Source organism: Myzus persicae, unplaced genomic scaffold (genome assembly GCF_001856785.1).
Source record: "Myzus persicae strain clone G006 unplaced genomic scaffold, MPER_G0061.0, whole genome shotgun sequence".
Lineage (NCBI taxonomy): Eukaryota > Metazoa > Arthropoda > Insecta > Hemiptera > Aphididae > Myzus > Myzus persicae.
The window spans coordinates 585,563-612,128 of NW_019100769.1; the positions used below are offsets into that span (position 1 = coordinate 585,563).

A 26,566-nucleotide genomic window follows, 5' to 3' on the forward strand; every position below is an offset into this window, starting at 1 on the left:
GTGTGTGTGTGTGTGTGTGTGTGTGTGTGTGTGTGTGTGTGTGTGTGTGTGTGTGTGTGTGTGTGTGTGTGTGTGTGTGTGTGTTTGTGAGACTTTTGATCGTCACAGTTCTAACAAATAACCGATTAAGTATACGCGTATCTGCTTAAATGGTCTGTACTCCGCCTGGTTTCATAACCGATGCAACTGCGATGGTGTAATAAAAGTTTTTATTTAGGTTTTTTTTTTTTGTTTTTTTAATCTATATAAAATCAATACGTCGTGTATTCGCGTTGCCCCACTTGTTTTTCAATATATATTATAGTCGTCTCGTTTGAAAAGTTCTCCCCTCTCCCCCCACGTCGTGTTTTTAATGACCTTGTTACGTCTCCTCTCCCTGTGCTTGGGTATGTGTGTACACGTTCGTGTTTGTGTGTGTGTGTGTGTGTGGGCGTGTGTATTACATTCCAGCGAGGTTAAATCATTTTTAGTCATTTGTAAGGAAAAACTTGACAAAACGATCGACTGCTCGCCTCCGTCCGTCCGGCCATATTGCCGGGTGATTTATGGTTTTTAACCCTGGGATTTTGGTCTCGAGAATAGACAAGTAATAAATGGCACCCGACGGCTGTTGTTTTGCAAATCAGAAAGTTCGTCCAACCGTTGCTTGCAGAGATTTTTTTCCTTCTCTCTTTATTTCGCTCACCCAATCTCCCTTCATCTTTGGTCGTTAATATTACTTCCAAAGGAAAATTCATAAAGTTCGACCCCCTACACTTCTGACGTATATAAAGTTCATTAATAAAGTTTGAACGAAAAGAGAGCAGAAAAAAACACGGAACTTACATCGAAAAGAGATTTTTTTAATAAACATAGATATAGCACGAAACAACAATAACAACTGAATATAATCCGAAAAGCCTTTTTGCCTGTGCCAAGTGGGTGAGTTTTTTTAATGCAAAATAAATTCTTGAAGAATGTAAAGAGAAAAAGGTTCCTTCCTATCCCCTATAGCCCCTCACCACTGACGGCGCGACCGTCTACAACTACCCGTTATTCAATATTTCTTTTCTGCTTCAATGCTAAAAATGACAAATGAACTTTTAAAAAGTTATAATTTTCCCCTCGGCATAGCTTTTTTATTTTATTTTTTCGTTGTTTCTCGCATCTCTTTTGGATTTGTTGCCGTTTACTTTTTAAACAATGATAAGCGATGCGTAAATATGCTGGTCTTATGTATTGTTTTGCGCAAGCTCTATTTAATGTACAATTTCTATATTTATGTTTTGTAAAAATACAGACACACACGCACACCCGTTATCTATAGTATTGCAATAGTACCGATTACGGTACATATTATATACCGCACAGAACTTACTAGAAATCGAATTCGGTACGACCCGACACGCATTAAGACGGCGTGCAGCAGCGCATAATATATTATATTGTTTATACACGCAGTAAATATAGCGAGAAAAAGGAACGACCAAATTATTATAACGATGTATACCCGACGCGATAGGAGTCGGATAGTAAAGGTCTTATCCGTTGGTGCATATATTTGTATACATATATATATACATAATACATATACAGCTCGTGTATACCGAACATTGTCCCCGTCCTATTTATCTGTATATAGCCGAGTCCTCCGGGCGGTCCCCGAAGCACGGTGTGCGTCCGAAGTTCTTCGCACATTTGCAATTTGCGGATGACAAGACAAATGCGACTGAAACAAACGGTCGAGTCGTTATTCCTCGTTTTTTTTTCTTCCGCCCTCTCCCTCACTTACTCTCTCTCTCTCTCTCTCTCTCTCTCTCTCTTTGTTTTGTTTTGGTTTTTTTTTTTTTAACGCGATTTCCCGCGAGGTTTCTGCCTCGAGCGAACCCAATTACAGTCGAGCGAGCATTAAAAAAAAAAAAATGTGGTTTTACTAACCGAGGTCCGGGAATACTTTGTTTTCGTTCTATATATTATATTATTATTATTATTATAGTCCCGTGACTTCACATCATTCCGCGCGGCGAAACGTCAACTCGAGTGTGTGTTATTATATAATAAACCACGCTCAGTGTTATGCATATTGTATTTAATTACGGCAGCGAATAAAAATATATTGTTTCAAACGTGTTTCATTCGTCAACATTATTATTATAGCTTTAGTACGTATAGCGTGTACGATATCATATTGAAATAATGCCGTAACATAATATAGTACATACTACATAGGTACATAAGCGTTTCGTGAATAAATCAATATTTAGGAACAAAAATAACTATTTCAAACTTCTTTTCTAAATCGACATAATAGTAAAGAAAATACGAAATTTAAATACTATTTATTTTGATTGGTGTACGTAGATAATCTCTTCATAGAATAATAAGTTCAAATCAAACGTATTCAAAGAGATATTGTTAATTGCTTATTATTTTAAGACAGCCTCCTGTTTTTTGGTTCTTAAAAATTGGCCTATCACTGTAAGTCTAATCATATCTATGTATGTTATAAATCTGTTTCGGTATTTTTATCGTGAAATATCAAACCGTTGCAATAATATATTGGATTGTACTATGTGGCGATAATATAGTAGTTGTACAAAAACGATCGAAGACGGCAGTGTTCAATTACATTATTTACTTTTAATGTTTGTACCCACACCACGTGTATATATACTGCAGGAATTACGGTATAGCTATTTTTTAATTATATACAGAGTAGATTTATGAACACATTAGGTCCGTGGCATTACGAACCTTTACGCAATAATCTAATATTAATTATTTCGAGGGGAAAAGCTGCAATGACATGAAACGAATAAAAAATAATAATAATAATAAAAACAAAAACCCTTGTTCGTTTAAACTGCTAAATAGTAGTTTTTATTTTTATTGAACAATTAGTTTGAAAAACTATAAAATTCCAAAACTATCGATATACCTCCCGTGAATAGCGTTTATCATTTCGTACACAATTACATAAAATATCAATCTATTTTATTATTATCACACCAATGTCTGGTTGTGTGCCCGTGTACCGTAGAACTCGTAGAAGATAGAACCAAATGAACTTTGTCGATGACAAGATTTCCATCATGTTGATTCCCCAACATGTACTTAATTAATGTTTCTAGTGTTTCTACAAAAAATCTAATAGTGTTGATAGCCTACAATACACAAATGCGAAATCTTCAAATGCTATTATTTCATATTTTAAATATCATACTATATATGCATGTAATAATGTGTATCTGATCGTTTGCAAAAAGAATTCCGTAAAATGTAATAATCGTATTCTTTTTAATACTCATGACAAGTAGTATTGTAATAACTACTAACCTTCAGGGCATCTTGTTCTTATAATTTATAATCTTGGGCCCGCTTACGAAGGAGTGACAAATCGACTTTGATAAAGACTTTAGTAAAAAAAAAACACAATAATAATAATAATAATAAACAATCAAACAAATAAAATACACGGGATATTAGGGTAGTGGCGTAGTTCACACAGAAGTTCACTTTTCTTTTTAAATCTACCACGACTCTCCCTGCAGGTTTTTCCTTGTGCGTATAACGTTTACTCAATTGATATGTTTTTCTTAACTAGCCAGTGTTATCCTCCTCAGCTTTCTAAAGCAATAGTTAGGTATACAATAAAAATAATATACTCGTAGCTGTAATGTGTACAAGCTGATTTTTTTTACTCAATGTATACACTCGTTTATTCAATCAGTTGTTTTGTTTTCAAATAAAAAAAACTGCTCTTGTATATAACTAAATGACCTATATATTATATACTTATTAATAACATCGCATTATTGAAAAATGTATTTTTTTCTTCTTTTTATAAGTCGATGACATAAGATACTTATTGTATCTGTGTTCTATTCCAAAATGAATAATGCAGAATATTTTCGAAAGATTTGTATTCATAAGTATTGTATGTTTGGAAAATATAATATGTAATATATATATATATGTATATAAAAGCACTTTAACTTAAGAGATCTTGGGTACTTTCGTTTTTTGGTGTCTCTGTGACACTGATATTTTTGTGTAAAATTTAAATGCTTGTAAGTATATACAAATACGCTACCTAATATAGTTCAGAGCTCTATAATTATATATCAACAATTCCAGATAAATAAATTATACAATAACATTTTTTTCCAACGACTTGAAGTTATACAAATATAATAAGAGCTCAATTTTAAAAATCCAAAAGCGGGGACGATGTCTGCAGAGAGATGTATGCGCTTCTTGTTTTTCAAAAAGTACGCCAGGTCGATGACGTCAAAACCAATCAAAAGGAAGGTTTCTCCGTCGCTCGTGTCACGTATTATCACGGGCCGCCGCTTTCAAAACACAACCCCCCCCCTACCATCTCATCGCACCGATTCTGTCGCTGGTAATGTTATATACATATAAGCTGGCACGGGTTTCCTCACCAAACATTTTTTTTCGATTCCACCGTTCCTTGCTATAGACATTTTTATTCGGTTCGCGCTTTATCCTCTACGCAGTCTCGCTGATTGTGTGTTTATATACATCCACGGGGTTGAAAATTTCGCCTGGCAATTTTCGTCGTGCCCCCCTCTCCTGCTCCGACCCTACCTTGGGCCGTTCTCTTCTGGGACATTTCGATCTCTGTACGAATGCAGCTTACTGCACCGAGCGTGATGCGAATATCATTTGGAGCCGAGAAAAGATACCCACCCACCTATAGATATATACAGCTATAGACGCAAAACCGAAAACAATTCGACGTTTGCCACTTGGAAATGCATTAGGTGTACCATTATTATTATATCGTTGCAGCGTTTATATATATACATACGTACAATAATAACATACAGAAAGGGTAAATTGGTTTTTTACCCAAACTAGCCTTTTTACCCACCTCCACGCCCCATGCTCACATTTTATTTTATATTTTTCGTTGCCCCAAAGGCCAAAACCGAGAAGCTACTCAGTAAAAAAAATTATGTCATCCGAACTCGACGATTTTTGAAACGAAATTCACTGAAAAGTTTTTTTTTCATTGCATCGATTATTGTGACTTACCTAGGAATACGCTATAGTATAGTAATATTTCTGTAGATGTCTGTGTATAATATTATACCTTGACTATTTCAGATGCTCCGAGTGTTTAAATTCAAATGTTGAGCTTATATTGTTTATAATAGTTTGGTACTCGTCTGCGTTAAACAAAATTTTGTTCAAATATTATTCTAAAGAGACGAACAATTGGCGTTTAAAAGTTTTTTTTACTCGATTCTTGAATAAACATTTTAAAACTTTTGTCATTTATTTTTAAAAGTCATTACGTTATTTAATTTCTCACTGGTATTTAAATTTGAATACGACTGTTTATAAGAAATTACATTAAATGTATTATTTATATCAAATAAGCTTGAATAAAATATGATAATATCTTACGGTACACATAAGACTAATTTTGTAAGCAAGGTTAATAATTTAAAGATTTGTTATATTTTCAAAAACTTTTTTATCTATTAGGTAATAATACTTAGTCCATAGTTCCATTAAATATATTTTAAAACGCTGTGCCTACATACTTAACCATCCCTACTAAACTATTATTTTAATACAGACATTTAAGAAAAGTATGATTACAATTTACTACTACTCCCTAAAATTTTAGTTACCGCTGTTTCATTAAGTTTTTAATTGGTTTTATTGAACGGTGTGATTGATAGAAATCCCAAAAGGTCTCAATGATTTTACTTTGGCTTTATAGACTTTCTGTCTACATAAACTGTTTAGTACTAAAACTATAACGTCATGTCACGCAAAAAGTGTTGAGAAATTAGTGGAAGGGGGAGCCAATTTATTTTTCGGGGCAAAGTTATAATTGCTTTTCGGCAAAAACTTCACAGAAGTAGTCCAATGGTTATTAAATTATGTATTGTGTCGTATGAGGCCCGTCATCATCGCTAATTCCTCGTTTGATCAATCCAAAAACTCCACAGAAACTCACTATAAGTTTTCCCGAGCAACTCTCATGTGGTTTGAAGTCGGCAGGCGTGACAGTGAGTGTTGTGGGTTAAAACAGCGACATTTAAAGTAATTTGCATTTATATTGAAATTTGGATCTTTTATTTTTTCTGCTCGTGGTCCTTATTTCTTTTTTATTCTAGTCTTTTAATTTAATTTTGCTCTCAGCATTTGTCTCCCCTCTTTCTTCACATATAATCGAATGATAAAAGAGCAACCTACATCGAACCTCTTTGTGCATTTTAGGGATAGGTGTGTGGGTGTGTGTATTAATTAATTCCATAAACTTAAGTTTACTTGCACCTACACCAAACAAAATCGAATTTAACTCACACTAAATAGTAAATCGAAATTGTTATAAATAAAATTCATGAAATGTTTGACAAATTACATTAGCTCGAGTTTGAAACTTCAAGAAGTATTCCGGATTCCTAAAAAACGATGATTAAATTTCGATACCGATAGTAGGAACCTATAAAATTAAACAATAACAACGCTTTGTACAAACTATTTTCATTGGAATCGTGATTTTAAAAAGTATACACACAAATGTTATTTGTTAATTCAATTTAATGTTTATTGGAAATTTACAATGTTCTATGATGTAAGACAATTACGAGAATAGTAGAATACTAGTAAGATAACTTAATTTTTAAAGTATCAGGTTAAAAATATTTTAAAATTTGATAATATAATAATAATATGTACATAAATCTAATATAATATGTTCCACTCGACCACCTAAATAGTATGTATACTTGAAATTGCGTAAACAACAGCATGCGTTTACTATTGATTTATTTAACAGTTTTTATAAACAATAGATACATTCATTTACATATTTTGGATAATGTGTTTTTAGCTATTCGGTGTATATAAATAATTTTATGTATAGATATGCTCGTCAAGTGTGTTAAAAACACTCAGTGTATAATGATAGAACGTAAAATGAGAGGTATAAGAGTACTTGGCGATAAATCTACCAAAATGTGCTTATGACTCAACTTAAGTATAATTTATCGAAGTGTATTAAGCCTTTGGGTAAGTTCCAAAGGCATTTTTAGGTGGTGGGTACATTCCATTTGTGTGAACTAAAAATGTATTTAACAAAATTCTGTCATTTATATTTTTCGCTCTCCAGTTTTTCTGTAATTTAAAAAAAAAATGCTGCAATGTCTCTGGTTCTATTTATTGTCATCAGTATTTTATTAAAGTGTGGCGTCATTATTCCTCGACGATAAAATAAAATGGAAAAATATAGCTAAATTGTATTTTATTTAACAATATTTTTCCTAAAATGTTGATAATATTATAAATATAAATATAAGTAGGTCTTTAAAAAACACTAAAAGATAGCAATTATATAGCTCGTAAGTCGTAGATGGAAATATATATATATATAAAACATATACATGTATAAATTATTATTCAGTTTATTAAGAAGTATTTTCCACCCTATTCTATTGTTTTATAATTTTTCAGAATATAAATGAATACATTATATTTACTACAATTTTAAAATCCCAAAGCTGTATAGTACTTAGAAATGTACAGCTGATGATATTATGTCTATACATTTAAAGTCGAGTGCTGACAATATTATATAAAAGAGACAGCCTCTTATAGGCTTAGTTTTATATAAATTACACTTTCACATGTGTATATGTAATTTTTATGCCAAAAAAATTTGATGTGCTCAAGCATAACATTAACTTATTTAATTTTAAGATCACGCCAGAAGTCATATAATTAATCAACTTTGAGTGCGTTTCATAATCGTGAACACAAATATTTTTAAATTTACCTATACTATAATATAATACACTGGTAATAGAACACATATTTTGCATAAATTCGTAGTCGTCGTGAATTCCCATGTTTCATTCCCGATTAAACTAAAAAGTATCATAATATAATATAATTATATTTTAATGTTCATAACCCAACATTATTACAGATATCTAACTACCATGATGGTAGTCTACTGTATTTGAAAATATTTTCTTGAATGATATAATCGTTGTGATTGACCATAGCTTTTGCAGATGTAGTTATCAGCGCTTGAAATTAAAAAAATATTTCAAAAGGCCATATAATAAAGATAAAACTATTACATTTTTTAAAAAGACAGTCCTTTGATTTGATTTCTCGCCGTATAATATAACCAGGAAAAGGAAATCCCTCGCGTAAATCGAGATGAATTACTGTTTTATTTAAATACGCTTTGCCGAATGATGTTATATTATACAAACATAATACCAGTAAATATACCAAATAACTGACCTAAACTGTGCTACCTACTGGTGAAAGTGTGCACATGTACCGCGCTACCACCGTCGTTGGTGCACGAAATTCACAAATTTAATGGTAATATTATGAATCTTTAAACTCCGCGTACAACACCGATATAATATACAAACAAATATAAAAAATAAATAAATTCAACAACATAATTACAACGTTACATGAATATGAAGGTTTGTTAGTTAGACGTTACAAATATGTGCACGTGAAAACAGAGAATTTTATTTGTGATAAAAATATATATTTTAGTTATGAATTATTATAAGACGACAATGATGAGTATTTGCGTACTTAATATTTATGACAGTTTAATGTACAAGCACTACAGTCGAAGGCATTATGTTGAGAAGACGAGGAAAATAATGTTTGAATAATTGTTGCTTAATATTTTTTTATTTATATTTCATAAAATGAGACACAAATGCAGTATATATATATATACACCAAACATTACGATTGAAACTCATGTACGCACACCTGCGTGGATGTCTGCTGTTGGATAGTCTGGCGAATGCGTGTAGTATAAATTGAGGCGGAAATTGTTTACCTCTTCTATTTATTATTATTTTTTTATTTATTTATTGTCCTCGTTATCAAACGAGGAAACGTATAATAAATTCGTCTCCACGTGCCGTACGCAATATTATATTAATATTCCATTTATTAAATTGCAACCGAATCGCAGTGCACGATATACAGGATATATGGCTGCAGCATGTATATACACCGCGCACGAGCGCCACCACGTAGATGCAATAGAGGCATTGAATAAAAAATGTCCCTCGATAAATGTGAAAAAGAAAAAAGACCTTAAGGAAAAAGTCAGTTTATATATATAAGTATGTTCAGTGGTGTATGTATATATGCATATGTGTGCATGTGTGTGTGTGTGTGTGTGTGTGTGTGTGTGTGAAGGAACACGCCAAAACAGAGAGAAAGAAAAATGGTATCGCTTAAAGCCTCGCGGCCTCGCGTAATAAGCGCGAAAAAGTAGCGCGGGTGAATGTGCAAGGGTGTAACAGTTAGAGGGGTCGTGGGGAGGAAACCGTGTCGGGACACACCGAGGGAGTGGAATAATAACAAATGGCGGACTCCGTCTTATTGTACGTAATTTTGCGTGCTCCAGTTTTATTTTTCTTATGGTAAAAAAGTAAAACCTACGTACAGAAAGAGAAAAAAAGATATCGAATAAATAACCTAGCAGAGGCTTTTTTTATTTATCTCACTGTTACTCTCTTCCTCTCGTCATCTCTCTCTGTTTCTCTTTTCATTCTTCAATCGAACTTGTTTGTTCATTTTAGGTTGAGCTGTGCTGCTGCTGGACAAGGCTGCTTTTCTCACCCCACCCCACCCCCTCCCTTCTACTATCACTCTCACCACCGCCCCGAACCGTTCTCGATCTGGTTGTTATACAAATGTCCCATTCTCTCTCCGCGAAGACGGGTGTTGGTAGAGACTGTGCTTCCGAATAACTTATCAATGTCGACCCTCGAGAAACAACCTATATATTATATATATATATATATGGTTAGATAACGGAAATCGTTGTTCTTTCTTTGGTGGGCCAAACATATCACTGGTGTGTGTGTGTGTGTGTGGGTGTGTGTGTGTTGACGATTAGACCCTCAAGGCTGGGCTGTCTCGTGTAATGTTTTCGCCGTACAAATGCGTCCTAGTCGTTCATACTTGGCCGGCCGTCTAATCAGATATTTATCTCCACGTCCCCAAAACCTAACATATACATCCAGCCACTGCAAAACTTGCTCAACTAGACATTTTATATACGAATTATAGAATCCGGGTTTGTGGAAACCACGGGAGGTTAACATTGTGATTACATCATGAAAAAGGCAGTGTCATAAATATTGCTGAGTACACATATACCTATGTTCCTGCGTTTGTACAGATCAAAATATAAATAGTCTTAGTTAATGTTTAATTTAGGGCTTACGGTTTTTCGACCAAAGAAAAATTATTGATTATCAATTTATCATAGTAACGTATCAGTTTCAATGTATATTTTAAAAGTAAAATATTTCAGAACACATTTATTTAATTTTTTTTTTAATGGTGTAAAAGTATTTTATTATATTATAAAACAATTACGATTTTCGAGAATGAGTAAGTAATAAAGTTTTTATTAACTTAAGCTTTGACCTTTCAAATATGATACTTATATTTTGTCAAGATTTTATGTACAGTTATAGACTATAATAGCTGACTATAATTTGTTATTACTAACTTTTTCTATTCGTCAAATATGATTAATTACATAATGTATACTATGGTTTGTATATAATATTCAAAATCATAAATTTAAAGGCAGGAGTGCTCAGACAAAAATATTTATCTATTTACAATTTAAAACTAATGTACGTTTAATATAGTTGCTATTATTTATTATAATATTAGGTACTAATATTCTTCATTCGCCGTCCTTTTATATCATAGTATCTTTATAAAATCCTTTTATTAAAAGTAATTAAAATAATCTACAGATTTAAAAATAAAACATACAATATACGTACATTGTACATATATTATTAAATTTGAAAAAGTCTACAATACCTATGATTATACACCGTTTAAAAGATAAATAAAATATATAGAAATAATTAAATACACATAAATACATAAAGAAATTATTATTATTATTATTATGTCTTAATAATATATAAGAACTTCCTCCTATTTATACAGCTTCAAATAGTTCTATTTATTTTTGAAGTAGTTTTTTCGTTTTTTAGTAAAAATCTATGTTACATAAAATCTAAACAATATTTTGTGTATGCTAAAAAATTGATAGTATAATAAATTACATTTATAAATGTATTATGTAAACTTTTGTCGACGTTATTTTCCTATCGCTTTGGACCACCGCATGAAAAATGTTCACCTGAGAGAATATCGTGTTTAACAGACTGAAATAACCTACTTAGAACCAACATTAATCGGCTTAACTCGTAGAAATCTCTGTCTTGGTAGTTTGTCGAAAGTTTTGGAGCGAACGATTTTATTTATTTATTATTATTCTTTTTTAATCTTTCATTAATAGCAAAGTTTGTTGTACTCGGGTAGTCGAGTTTTTAAAAATATAAGGAATACAACTGAGAACTTAATAAAAACTAGTTGAACTATTCTATTATATTATCATTGCATCATCTCCACTGTTTATTGACTGCCGTCCTGGCGAATCGGAAAATCCATTACACGAAGTTGTCCTATATACATAGACAAATAATAATTGTTCGACATTTTATGGGAGAAAATAAAAACACTATACCGTAGCACGGCACTTTGGTCACGTAATTCACGCCTTTGTTTTACAGTTTTATTTTTTTTAATAATAAAACCGACCAAGTCGGAAAGCGAAAAAGCTTTCTTTTTTACGACTCGAGCCCACCGGGTGTGACGACAACGACGACGACGACGACGACGGTGTCGGCGGCAGCGATGACTACGACCGGCTTTTTGTTCAATTAACCCGGCGGCGACCGTACCTCGGGGAGTTAATTATGAGGGTATATTGCCGCGTGTTCCACCCGCCCCTTAGACCCGCTGGCCAACCGAAATCCACAGCGTCGTCATTGCCCGCGGCCACACTCCAACTTGGACGTCTGCGTAACCGGAGCACGTACACTACTCGAAGGCCGGTTTCCTGCAGCGGACGAGTCCCTATTGGCTAAACAATTATTATTATTTATGTATATTTATTATATCTTACACCGATGATAAACGCGCCTAGTACCTGCGGATACCGCGTGTAACCGTGATTCCGGTCACTCCTCGTACACCGGTGTATGCTTTATAATGTTATACAGCGTGATGTTATTATTATTGTCGTGTTCTTTTTTTTTTTTTCTAACAAATGATCTATTTTTTATTGAATCTACAGCAGAATTTAAGCGGAGTTCGACTCCATAGTCCGCACACAATAACTTTACTATTTGAGCGAAAATATCGTATAAAACTAAAAATCTTCATATCTAGATGCAAACGTACAGATATCGCTATAAATTATACAGTGGGTACATTTAAAAAATATTCTTCTTATGTGTTTTTGAAACAGAACATTACCTACCGGCTTCAAAAACAATAACATGTATCATTTGGCCTTTAATAAACTGAATGAAATATAGATTTATACATTTTGAGTAAAAATTAGAATTTTTTTCAAAAACTAAGTATAATTGAAAACCAAAGAATAATCTTATCTTTTATAAAGATATAGATTTGAGTAAACATTTTTTAACGAATAATAATAAATTGAGTTCTCTCATAATAATATAATATACATAATATATGCATAATATATGTTATACTGTTATAGTCTCAGTTACAATTAATCTTTCAAGTCTCGCCGTTTCGTGTTTATACCTACCATAATATAGTATAATATATACAATACAATAGTATTATACGACAATGGACTTTGGGTATATTTACTCTTGTTTTCGCGGGAGCCGCTTGATATAATATTATCATTATTTACCTTCGCCACCACAGTTGATTTCGGTGGTCAAACGCCTTTCGATGTGTCTATGTATAAAGATGTTTGTTTGGGAACAATATGTATATATAGGTGCGTATATGTTGTTCTATAATCAAAATTCTATATGGGATTTCAGTGATGGACTTACGAGAAAGATGTGGTAGGTAGTAACGAGCACGAGAAACTATTGTTTGTCGTATACACAATAATAATAATGGTAATAATAGGTAGGTATATAGCTGCCATGTTATTATTATTATCGTCTTCTTCGCGTTATCTGGTAGGTCTGATTTGAGTTTTAACGAGGTGTGAAGAGATACTTCTCGCTTCTCGCTAAAATGTGCATTGTTCGCACGGATTCACCCTAATTGTTTTAATATGATATTATTCCTGCAGTTATACGGACAAAACGATAACGTTGTTAGCGGGTGTATGGAGCTTAATGAGAATTGAATTCGTGACTTAATTTTTCTAAACAAAAAACCAGTGATTTTGTGTATTATTATATATTGCACAATACATGAAACGAAATTTATTTTATTTTTTTAGTCATTAAAATTAGGTAGAATAACATGAAAATCGCGTTTAACCACGCCGGAGAAATATTTTATGTGATTTATTTCCAAACTCGATTATCGTACGTAAATTACGACCACGTTTAGCTAGGTTTGAATTTATTTACCAATGCGGGGAGCGAAATATATACGAATCGTGTAATCGTTTTATTATTATTATTATTATGGTTTTTTAATGCGAAAATAGCGAAACTTAGTTTTGTCATTTCCCGCGGAGCCGGTAACGTTCCGGGTCTCAGTCTTTTTCCGTAGCGGAAAAAACAAAACTCGGTGGTCGTGAGACATTTGTATTCATACCATAAACAACAAATCGTTGAAATCGCCTCGGCCGATTAATTACTGCCAGTGGCGGTAGAGAAAAACGCGCGCGCGGCAACTAACAAACGACTGAAGCTCGAAAAATAAATCATCAAAGGGGAGAAATCGGTGGGGAATGGAAGTCGGCTGGAAAATGAAAAACGTTCATTATCGAGTTTTTAAGAGTTTTTTAATGAAAAATCTGACGCCGGCTGGTGGCAGTTGAATATTAGCGTCAATTTGCAATCATTTTTTTCTTCTCGCTCGATCATTTTTTTTTTTAATTATTAGAAACTTGAATTCAGTTTTCTCAATAATTATATATAATATTATAAACTGCTACAGCAAGGTTAATAATTAATTTGAACAGTCATGTTTCATTATTTTAGTTGGCTATTGCTTTTCAACAATGATGAGACAAAAGAAAAAAAATTGTTTAATATCATTCTTATTATTATTATCATTTGAAATGGACAACAAATGTATGAGTGCAAGTAATTTCAACTCAGATGAGTCACATTTTGAGTGGATTGTCGTTATAGCACCACACATTATACAGGTCGATCTCATCAAATATTTGTTTGGTGAGCTTGGTTTAAGGTTTTACGTTCTTAAACGATTACTTTAATTTGTAGTGCTCTAACAACGTCGTGCAGTGGGCTGACGGAAATAACGATATAATGAATAAAAATATGTAGTTTTTGGTATAGCCATGGCAGCTATACCTTTGTCAAGACTTGACATTTATTTATTACTCCGTTTTTTTTTTCAAATGTGTCAACATATCGCATGTTTTTAAAAGTTTGTTACGGTTATGGTTAAAATAACAAATTTTGTAAAACGCCTCATAAACACGCCAAGCATTACTATAGTTACACGGTTTATCCACTAACGGAATGCTAAAATATAATATAATTACAATTTCGTCGACGGATGATGGCGATTCCGAGTATAGGCGTTATATCATATACTCGCTGAAAGTTACTGCCAGGATAATTCCGATATAGGTAGCGAATTCGGAAGAACCCTACCCTTCCCCCAACCCAAACTATAGGTGTAGAAAAATGATATTCTCGGTGACGAGATAGAGAAACGTTTTTGCTCGCACGATCGAATTCTCTGGTGAAAATCCGGATCCGCTTACGTATACAATATGAACGGAGCGAATTAACACACACGCGCGCGCGCTCACCCAACCTATACATTTATACATCTATAGATATAAATCCACACTGCGATTGTGAGAGCTATCAATTTTAGGAGTGTCCCGACGAGAGCAGTCCCGTCGTACACGGTTTATCGTCGTGGGTATATGGCTTCGGGGTGTAAAGTATAATATAATCCCACTCGCTCTTTCACTCGGTTGCCCTATCACTATATATATGTACACAATATAAAGACTCTTTCTCCGTCTCTCCCTGGACTGGACACGTCGAAACACTTTGCGGGGTTAAACCACCGTAAGGGGATAATTTTTTTCTCCTTCACCGTACGTTTTCTAACAATCGATACTGACTGCCCCACCTCATCTCGACAATGGCCTGGAAACCATTATATAGATTATACGTATTATATAAATATATATAGAACCACACAGAGTCCTTTGAAGTCGACAAAAGCGACATTTTCTACAACCACGGGATCGTTATTTTCATCTAGCATACACGCTCGTCCGCTCGTTCCAGTACTTCCACCGCCGCAGCACGTATTTTATTAAGCAATAACTTTTTTCCCTCCGACGTTTTTAACGGAAATTCACGCCGCTTCTTGTCCGTGCTACTCGGGGTGTTAGTGATGTGTTCGTCTCAAATAATAAACTATATATGTATACGCTATATATATATATTACTAAATATATAACCCCACTTCACCCGGGAACAAAATGAGTAAATATAAAAAACAGCACTACACAGGTGTATTTCGGTTTTAGTGTACCTCGGTTCACGGACGAATCGGCTTCGATGTACACTTACTTTGTGAAATAATTTGACCTAGATGGGCAGAGACAAGTTTTGGATAGGATTTAGCACTTGGTATATTTTTTAATGTGAATAAAAACAATCTCTGAGAATTTTGTCCAAATCAACCAATAGTATTTGAGTATAAACAACAAACATACATTTGGTTTTAAAATAAAGTTTCTTTAATCGATGCCATGTAAACGCAACGATTTGATGCATGCTCTTACATCATCTGCCCGAATACCAATGCAAAATAAGGAATTTACAAAAAATACTAATTTCCACTCATTTATATAGTATTAATATTATAATCTGTAACCAATAACAACGATTTATACACAAAAAAATGTTCGATTTCCATCATGAAATTCAAAATCCTTGAGGGAACCTCTATAAAATGAAAATTTGTTTCAAATCCTTTCTTAGTGCACCTTTACACAGTTAAGAAGGTACCATGGGAAGTTTAAGTCTCTAGCTATCATACTTCAGGCTCTATGTTGATCGGTCAGTCAGTCAAAACCACGTCCGACTATATTATATAAAAGATACACATACAAAAACAACGCACGAATCCATTAAAATGTAACCATACATAAGCTACGAATAATATTATTATTCTCGCGTGGTGATGAATTAATTAAAAATTAAAAACGTCACTTGCACGTGTCTACATGTCTACGTCAGATGCCCTCAATTATTATTATTATGTGGCGTCTGTGGATGTCATTTTAGAACGAATAAAATTAATACAGTCACGTCGTCACGCGTCGCCGTTATAATAATAAATATTATTTTACGTCGATAATAATATAGTTTTAGTACCTATATATGTAATGTACAATGATGTTATTATAATATTTATTTTCTGCATAATAATATAATATTATTATAATATACTAGTAAGACTGGCACGCAGATATGGTGCTATATTGCCTATTCAAAGCGCCGTGTTATAAATGATAACGCTCTCGACTACGATAAAGTATTATATTCCCTATCCCTCGTTCTCTCGTTCACTGTCACTCAATCACTCTCTATCTCTCTCACAATTTACATATAGATATGACCAATTCCATCTCTTTTGTAACCTTTATAACCAAAATACGTCATAAAACACTCTTATTCGTTAGTCCATGCTTGACATTATTTACTATTTAGTATTTACATGTTGGATTAATATGTTTACACTTCACTCATCGACGGTCCCTATGGCACTGTGAGAAATGAGAATATTATATTCATTGCAATCATGTTTTGTTCAATGGTAAATACTACAACCACGTTACTAATTTCACGGCTTCTAGGAATGTTTTTTGATTGCACAAACGTTTATTTTGTGTAAATACGAGGTATTTGTGATAACTGATAACAGTAGTTCTAAACTAGAAACAGAGTTAATTATATTAAATAGTGAATATTTTAATTTAAATGTTATAACGAGGTACCACTGATTTGTTGCATGAACTATTTATGTACATATGTGTGGACACTTTGGCCCAACATTTTTAAATGGTTTCTTTGGCCGACAATAGATTGGCTGAGTCATCCTAAGTGAATGTTTTGACTCTACATTCATCAGATTACACGACAGTATAATATATACTTTAATACAAATTTAATTTCAACGGAATACTCCTCTATGCTTATTATTAGTACCATTATGTATGATCATGTATAGCTTTCGGTTATTACCTGCAGGTAATGGTGGTGGATTAAACTTAAAACAACCGATGATAACTACGAGACTTCTACTATATAACTAGACAGTAGTTATTGTTGTCAGATTATTCATTTATTTTCTGTGGTATTTGTCATGAGTCTATCCGGTGGACGCATTTTTGATAGCCATTTGTTATTAATTGTTTAATTTCTCACTTGACAAAACGACTACTCTGGGCGTGATAATTCATGTAGTTTTGGAACACGTGGTCTGTAATAAGTCACGAGACAATGTGTGTGTATAACTTTCCTCAGCTTCGACAAGAGTATAGGGAGCTTTTATCCTCACTCGAAAAACGCTCGTCTTTCAATTGAAATTTGCTTCAATTTTTCTCCAGGCAGCAGTACACACACACACACACACACACACACACACACACACACACACATCACACACGTGCGCACTCGGCTTGCATATATGTATGCGCACGAACGGCTGCGATACAAAATAGAATACAAACATTTTACGTTTATAGTAATATATATATATATACATATATAAATACGCACGTGTATGCTAAAACCATCGTGCGCATAATAAAGACAACGGGCGAGTAAAAAAAAAATAAGCAACGACTATTAGACGACTTATACCCGAGTCTTAAAAGACTACTTTGTATGCACCACCCGCGATTGTTTTGCGCCGAGACACTGATGAATTATAAACGAGTATCCAAGCCGCGTGACTATGGGGGTGAGGAGGAAGGAACGGCTACTACGTTTGTCGTCGGAAATCGTAACCTTTTTTTACAACCCATTCCCCAACCCCTTCCCGACATTTATCTATAACGGTAGTGTTTAGCGACTTTTCTTCGTCCATATAAATCTGTCTCTGTACGTTATACAACACTTCAGCCGTCACTAATATATTATGAAAAACAAAAGCGTTAGACGAGTCCATTAGCGTTTGGTTGGTAAACTCAAGTGGTTAAGCACAATACACCGGCATTATACACATATAGTATATAATAATTTAAAATTTGACGTATGGCGTGCTGGTTTTACGTCCATAATTATATGGTTATTAATTGCGATGCTTTCTTGGATGTGTTACAGAATTTGGAATCGCAGGAGAAAAAACACATAATGCACAAGGACACCCTGAGCCGAGAGCATAGATACCTGCGGCGGAGACTGGACCAGTTGACGACCACATTAAATGTGAACAAACGCCGTTCCGTGTCTGAGTCCAGTAGCTACACGACCGCGTCTGGTGCATCGACATCCTCGTCCGCGTGCAGCACGTCTTCGTCGCCATCTATATCTGAATCAGGTACGTCACCATATTATATTTTAGTATGATATGTAAAATAATAATATTACAAACAATAACGACGATGACGGTTGAACTTCATTCGTATTTTGGGTGGGCATTGCGGGAGGGGCCGGACGAATTGATTTTCGTTTCGATGACCATCGCCCAGCGCACCCACACTCAATGTTGTTTTCCAACCAATTTGAATTTTTGAGGGGTAAACTACTGCGAGAAAGGGCAAACTAGTCTCCAAATTAGTGTAGAGTGTTTATAATATCAATACTACTCGACCCATAATTATGCATTACCCTTTTCGCACCACCCAACGGACGGCCCCGACTAATATCAAAACTCAAGTGTCGTTCTCATAAGCGTTATTCGAAAGTTTTTTCTACCGATCTTCCTAATACTCGCAGGGTTCATAAGCAGTCCGTAATGACCACATATATAGCGCACAATAGTACTTATAAACAACCCTTGTATAGGTGTGTATATTATACTCGTTTATATCAGGTGATTGTGACAGCTATTTTTAATAGTGTGAATGTTTTTATACCCACAATCTATTGTTTAAATAATAAATAATGAAATACTGAAATATTGAATACCTAATACAATGAAAATAAAATAAAACAGTAAATAAATAGATGGTAACTCTTTTATTTCAAAATCCTAAACCCTGTATGATACATATGTATTTTATTTTTGTAAACATTTTTCATCGAACTATGCAAATAAAATATAATTTATTATTCGACTTATGGTATAATAGTACATAACATAATGTAGTAGACTGTAATCAATCCTAGCCATATGATTTTTAGGCTGATAATAGAATGTGAAATAGAATGTACTTATTAAATATAGTAATTAAAAAGCCTCGAAAGGAACCACGAAATCGTTTAGTGGTAGCACTTCAAATCGATATCATCCTACGTATATAATACCACGGTGTGGCACGCACCACACATAATATTATATATAACGCGGAATACTTACACGTCTTAAATATATTTCTCACGTTTAAGATAACGATTTTCAATTAAAAATAAACATTAGGGGTCAACGCTATGATAGTTCTCTGATAGTCTAATATATATATATATATAAATAAATAATTCTCCTTCCCACGCACTGCGTGCATGCTAGACCGCCGTCAGAGCCATTATTCGCAATACTCAAAGTCAAACGTCACGTGCATCGCGTACCTATACTGTGATACACAATATTATACTCATATAAATCGTACATTGCCTCGAATTATGGCTCCAAAGTAATTTCCGAGTATATAATTAAATTATTATAAGTAGCTGTCAGGCGCATAGTGTTTTATTTTTCGATCAGTGGACCGGAATGTGTATGAGTTGACATGTTTTTAAACGGTTTTTTTAAGCTGATTGAACACCAATTATTGTTGGTCCATTGTGTTTATCAATATAAGTTCCGATCAATCACTGACAGCATATTATTATAAAAAATATACACATATCATCCCACGAGATTATTTTAAATTTTATGTGTATTGTATATACCCTATGTTAATACGAGTGGATTTGTATGCAAACTGAATTAATTTATGATGGCCGTCTCTTCAATATACGAGTTCGTATCCATTACATATTATATGTATTGATACGATACGAATTTCACGGAGAAGGACGATTTCAACGATTTCTCCAACCCAGGTGAACGCCACACTAACAATAATATGATTGTTGTAACCGTATTACACATTTTGCTTCCTAAATAAATCGCATGAAACCCTTCAACGCGCAATTGTTAAGTGATGGAACGTGTTCTAATCGAATTATGTCATAACATATATGCAGGAATAATGCGATAATATACGCATCTACCAAAATTGTTATTTGACATCCAGAGGCTACTTCAATTACGATACATAATGTGGTTATTGAAATAGAGAAGGATTTATCATTGGTTCGTGCATGTGAAAAAAAAATTACATTTTTACACCGTTGTGTTGTAATTTTTTTTTTTATTTATAATAACGTTATAGGACTAAATCTTGTCACTTTTTCAAAGAGATTTTAAGTTATCCGGTGTTAGGACTTACGGCTCATTCAATTTCGATAATTTTATTTAAAAATGAACTTGCTCATATAATCAAAGGTATATCATATCTTTCTAAATAACACTTCCAGAAAATGTGGACATTAATCACCAGTCCAAAAACTTTCCTCCAAAAAATCGAACAACTCGTTTGATAGAATGAAAACATTATTTTATGTTTGCTCGTCAAAATACGAATATAAAATAAGAACTTTCATTGCGAAGAAATGAATAAAAAAAAAAAACTCGAGTTAAAACGTACTGACGTAGGAAAAGAAGAAGACACTTCGTAGCTCGTTAGTCGGCATTCCTCATTAGTTAGGACCGGCTTTTTATCCGTCCTTCTATGCTGTTGTTCTGCAGGGTGACGCCTGCATCAGTCGGGTGGCGGTGGCAGACGCATATTCAACTCGTTTAAATTAACTAATTTCTCCGCAATAAATTGTTTTTCGAGTGAATATCTTAGACCCGGGGCGTTCAAAGGCCACAGGGTCACGTCTCTGCGCTTTTGCTCTCGTTAATTTCATTAATAAACTCGGAAAATAATGCTCTCGGACGGTTTTTCTTCCTTTGCCGACCCCGGCTGACAGAAACGAAATTAAAAGGCCGGAGGATTGATGAGACCGCCAATTTTTTTTCTTCCCCAGCTCCATCTATCCCTCCTTCCACCGTCCTCTTGCCATCCACGTCACCATTGTATACGATGGAGGGAAGAGTGGACGTCATTAAATTCAGCTTAAAGGTTTTCACAGAAAAAAGACAATTCGCGTATTAATTATAAGCTATTCTTCATAAGAGACTTGAACAACATATTATAATATTATAGAAACAAAAATTAATTTCAAAATTTCACTACGACCAAAGTAATAAGGGCCCAGGCGGATATAATTTATGATAATACAATAATAATAATATTATGTAATATAATACGATATTGTTGCAGACTCGATTCGTCCAATTGTATGCATACATCTGTTATGCCTCGTTAATTTTGAATTTAAATTGTCTGACGTTTTCCTACGTACGCTGTAAACCCCTTTTAAAAATAAGACTTTTCCGGAAAAAACTTTTTAATTTGTTACAATGTTATTCTCATTAAATTTGTTATGTAGAGCTACATATTACATGTATAATAAATTAAATAAATAAATAAATAAATAATATAAATTATATGTCTACCTAAAAGTATATTATATTGCGGGTGCGAGGTTATTGTAAAAAAATGTTTGATCGTTTTCCATCTACTTATAATTATATATATATACATATATATATATATATATATAAACAATATATTTAATATAATATAATGCTATATGGTATAATAAAAATTGTATTGTTGGTCCTATATGAAATAACAAATCAGTCAAAATGCTTGGAATAAAAACTTGCATAAAAAATCCCTCTTGGGTTTACGCTCGTTGCCGTCGGTCGCATGGTTATAAACACTATTATAATATTATACTAATATTATTATCATAATGTATAATAAACAGCCTATCAAGCAAAGTTATAGTGTAACCACCATCGTCGATGACCCCGTTCGTACCGGGTGATTCTTTTTATCATAAACCATGGGTTATTTTTTTTTTGTATTTTATCAAAAAATATATTTATACATAAGTTATGATTCCTCGGCCACCGGGCGGAATTTTTCTCCGGACAAGTCGCGGTGACCGGAGAACAAGTGCACCCCACCCCCGGGGCATGGCAGAAACCTACGGGTGCCCCATTCGAAATTCTGCCAAAAACAAACATACACGTGTTCCCCCCTACCGTCCCAAAATATACAATACAAAACCTACAATACAATCCTACAATACCTACTACAGCTAATTGCCTCAGTTACCGAAGCTTAAGATCAATAAAAAAAAAAAAAGTTATGATAAAAAAATATGGAATACAATGCAAAGCCCTAATCGTATAATGACTGGATAAGGATATCTCATTAATCATGATGAAAAAAATCACCCTATATAATATATTATATTTAGGTGAGATATATTCGAGGAAACATTTTCAACGTATTTTACGACTTCCGTGATGGCAGTGCGAGTGGTTTGGACGGATATAATGACGTATTAGAGAGGTGGTGGAAGCGGGAGAGAGAGAGAAAGAGAAAGAAAGAAAGAGAGATAGAGAGGACCCTCGCGGTTTACCGCGTTATTAGTTTTGAGCCCTCTGGACGCAGATAAAGAAAATTCGACGAAAAGAAAAACAAGACGAGAAAACGCGCAGCAGGTGAAGGATAGGTGGTGGCCGCGGTGGCATCTCGTTTTCGGCGTGAATTTCGTCAATAGGTATATATATATTTTTTTTTTTTTCGCGTGCTCAATTTTCCGTTCCATTAACCGGTCGAATGGGTCTGCGGACGGAAATACGTCCGACGTCGTCGGTTTGAATCGTTCCCCAGTAATTTGAACGGTATAACCACGCACACCACCGCTTCGTAAAATATCCCCACCCACCGTCGACACCGCCACACCGTAAAAACCCCCTCCACCCATTCACACTCACGCTTCCACCACCTTACTGATGAGGAAATAAGAAAAGTTTTAGTGCTCCGGTGACCCTAATCCTACGTCCATATACAATATACACACATAACACATGTATATATAATGAACATTATGTATGCTGTTTGTGTGCATATGCACAATGCACAATTGCACATGGTTTAATAGTTGCACCGAGATGTGATCGTCCTTGTAAGTATACATGTTTTATTGTTGTCCGGAATATCGCCTGAAATTACATCGTGGTGAACGATATCCGAAGATAAAAAGAATCACGGCCTTGATTAAAAAGGGTATACTGACCGTCTGTAAGACAACCATATAGGTAGATACTATTACACTGCAACACTACAGTTCCAAGATTTATTTATTTTTTACGATTTTAAATCTATTAACTCAAAGTAATATCATTCTTTTGTACCTATAACAATTTTATATTACAAAATTATATTATTTTCGTGAAATTTGTCCAAATATATGTTGACAAATTAATTATGGTTTTTACACTAAACAAATAATCACTAAGTGTAATGTAATTCTGTTATTTACAATATACCTATCGGCATTTATTGTTGCATATTAAATTGCGTGCTGATCAAGTCTAACGCACAACAAATACAATTGTGTTTTGCTATAACGTACCAACTTACGAATTATAGTGCTCACAGTGTCTATAAAGGTTTTTCAACATAAATCTTTCGTGTGCCATTAATTTATTTTAACCGATAGTCGACAGGAAGTTTAGAGAATGGTGCTCATTATATTCCAGGAGATTTATTGATCACGCCATCACTATACCTAAATATACATATACGTATGTTATAAAATTGTTAAAATAGTATTAATTTATTTTCAACAAAGGCGAGGAAAACCAACAAAAATCTAATACTTATACATATGTATCCACATAAAATGTATTAAATTATCACTGTTATTATTATTCATTCCGTTGAAAATACAAAATCATGTGCGGTGACGTGTGGTTTCTACCCGTTGCTGCACAACGAGGCACAGTTCGTTAGGAAAAACTACGACGCCAAAAATAACAGCATATACATGCACGGCATTAATATTTAGAAAGCATCGCGTATATAATATATAGCATTATGTATTGTATTATACGCGCTTTGACATAAATCGTAAAATCCGAAGAAATACGTTTTGGCGCGTCGCACCTCCCACCGGAAAACCGCCAGACGCGGTGCAGGGTTGGCTGCGCCACGGTGAGCGCGGTGGCGTGTGTGGGCAAACACCGAGAATCCACCGATGGATGGTGGCGTTGGCGGTAGCGGAAGACGGGAAAAAAAATAAAACACCGGGATAAATCAAAACCGGTGCTGGTGAAGCGGCTGCGGCGGGGGGGGAGGGGGTTTTGCACGCCGGAAATCAAAACGGGCCTTATAACAACGACTATGGCGACGACGACGACGACGACGACAGTAGCAGCGGCGTTAGTGGTTTGGTCCCTGTGTAATTTATAGCGTTTAAAAACTATGCGCATTATTTACGGAACCCACCCTGAAATGAATTTCGCAGCACGCGACTTTGTATATACATCTGTGTGTGTGTGGGCGTGTGTGTGTGTGTGTGTGTGTGTTGTGTGACGTTGCCGCTTTTATTATATGTACATATGTATGATGTACACACACGCGCGCGCGCACGCGCGCTACTGCTGAAGTCGTCATCGTCATTATTATTATTATAATATTTTTTCTCCCTCCCTAACCACCGCTGTTGGTTTATGATTTACGACGGATCGGCAACATTGCCGATCTTCCGCCCGTGTTAATAACTCACCACCGCCATCACTTCCAACCACCTCCCGACGCATCGTAGTATTTGTTGTGTACTCTGTACACAATTACACAAACACACATAATGTAATACAGCTGTTCCGAAACGGACGAGACAGAAACGGAGGAAAAGTGATAAAGAAGGTATGGAGGACTGAGAAGGGCGAAGAGACTCGCCCCCGGACTGTAGATAAGCGTACAAATGAGGACGCGAATGTGGTGGCAAGTAGAAAGGATTGAGCATCGAACGGTGGCAGCGACCACCGGGCGACCCGAACGAATTCAATTAATACCAACGAGAAGAGATTTATTCTCTCGAGGACGACTACGACGACACCCATTGCATTGGTAATAAATCAACGTCCTTACGCCAATGCCTTACACCCGCCTTCTCCATCGGTAGTTGATCCTTTTAACCAATAAATCGGTCCAAACTGAACTCCTCTAAAGATGTTTCAGCAGCGAAGCCGAACACCGTCGTCGCGAGCCGCTTGTTTCTAACGCCCTACATCTACGATTTATTATTACGTATTATTTATTAATGGATATCCACTAAAATTACTACCCGCAAGTGAGGCCTCACATATAGGTAACAAGTGAAGGGGGTAAGGTCGTTGTCTCAACTTATTCGGAACAATATAGGTTACTCGGCTGTTTTATGTCCCTCCTATAAATTATAAGTATATCTAGTTCACAGTTGTCGGTTTTTTTCCTTTTCTAGTCGTATGTAGTAATAATGATACTTACATTAAAATGTGTTTTATTTTAACTGTAGAATTTGACGCAATAGTTCTAATCTTTGTTCTAAAATACCTACCATATATATTTTCATATTTTACATTGTACACTTAAAAGTTTATAGTTTAAATTTAAATAGGATTTACTTTTCTTTTTTTTTATTAATTTTTTATTGGATATTTTATTCAGCTTAAATAAAATGATTAAACTTATATAACGAGATACAAGTTTGACATTTTTGGCATAGGTATATGGTTAGGTAGGAAAATAGTGTAGGTATTGGGAACATGCGTTATAAGTAAACCAATTGTACGCGGGTGCATTAGAAACAAAATATTATGTTCCAATAACTGATGTTTTGGTTCCTAGCTATGGTTATTATATACATTATACACATATATATATATATATATATTCCAAGAGAGTGAATTTGGTCTTATTGTGATGTGGCTGAGCAGCCAGTAAAAACTTACCAACATTTAACAATATATAGAATAATATGGCTTTACACAATATAATATTTAACACCCTTCATTCACCACAACCCCACCCACTTTTCGTGAACATTTTGATGCGATTAAAGTAAACTGCGAGTATTTACTATATCAATTTCATGACACATTATATATAAATAGGAATATATATATAGTAATATTATAATTTTTTAATTTATATTTTGTTCAACAGACGAAGTGGACGTGACCGGATGGGTGAGCGACACGGGCAGCGTACAATCTGGGTCCAGTGACAGCGGCGTTGCACTCTCTACTTGCCGCATCACATTATCCGAAATGGTCTTTTAGACGTGAGTATATAATATATTTTTATACATATTGTAATCGGTTTATCGCT

General features: G+C 34.4%; 1 protein-coding gene across 2 annotated transcripts in view; it reads left to right on the plus strand.

Annotated features, from left to right (window-relative positions):
* The window catches only part of LOC111042878 (max dimerization protein 1-like), a 170,292-nt gene that overhangs the window by 143,062 nt on the left and 664 nt on the right, over window positions 1–26,566 (plus strand). For both annotated transcript variants that reach the window (XM_022327593.1, XM_022327594.1), the window contains 2 exons: window positions 18,399–18,615; window positions 26,402–26,519. In XM_022327593.1, the coding sequence (XP_022183285.1) occupies window positions 18,399–18,615; window positions 26,402–26,517 (333 nt within the window). In that variant the 3' untranslated portion in view covers window positions 26,518–26,519. The remainder of the gene's footprint in view (window positions 1–18,398; window positions 18,616–26,401; window positions 26,520–26,566) is intronic.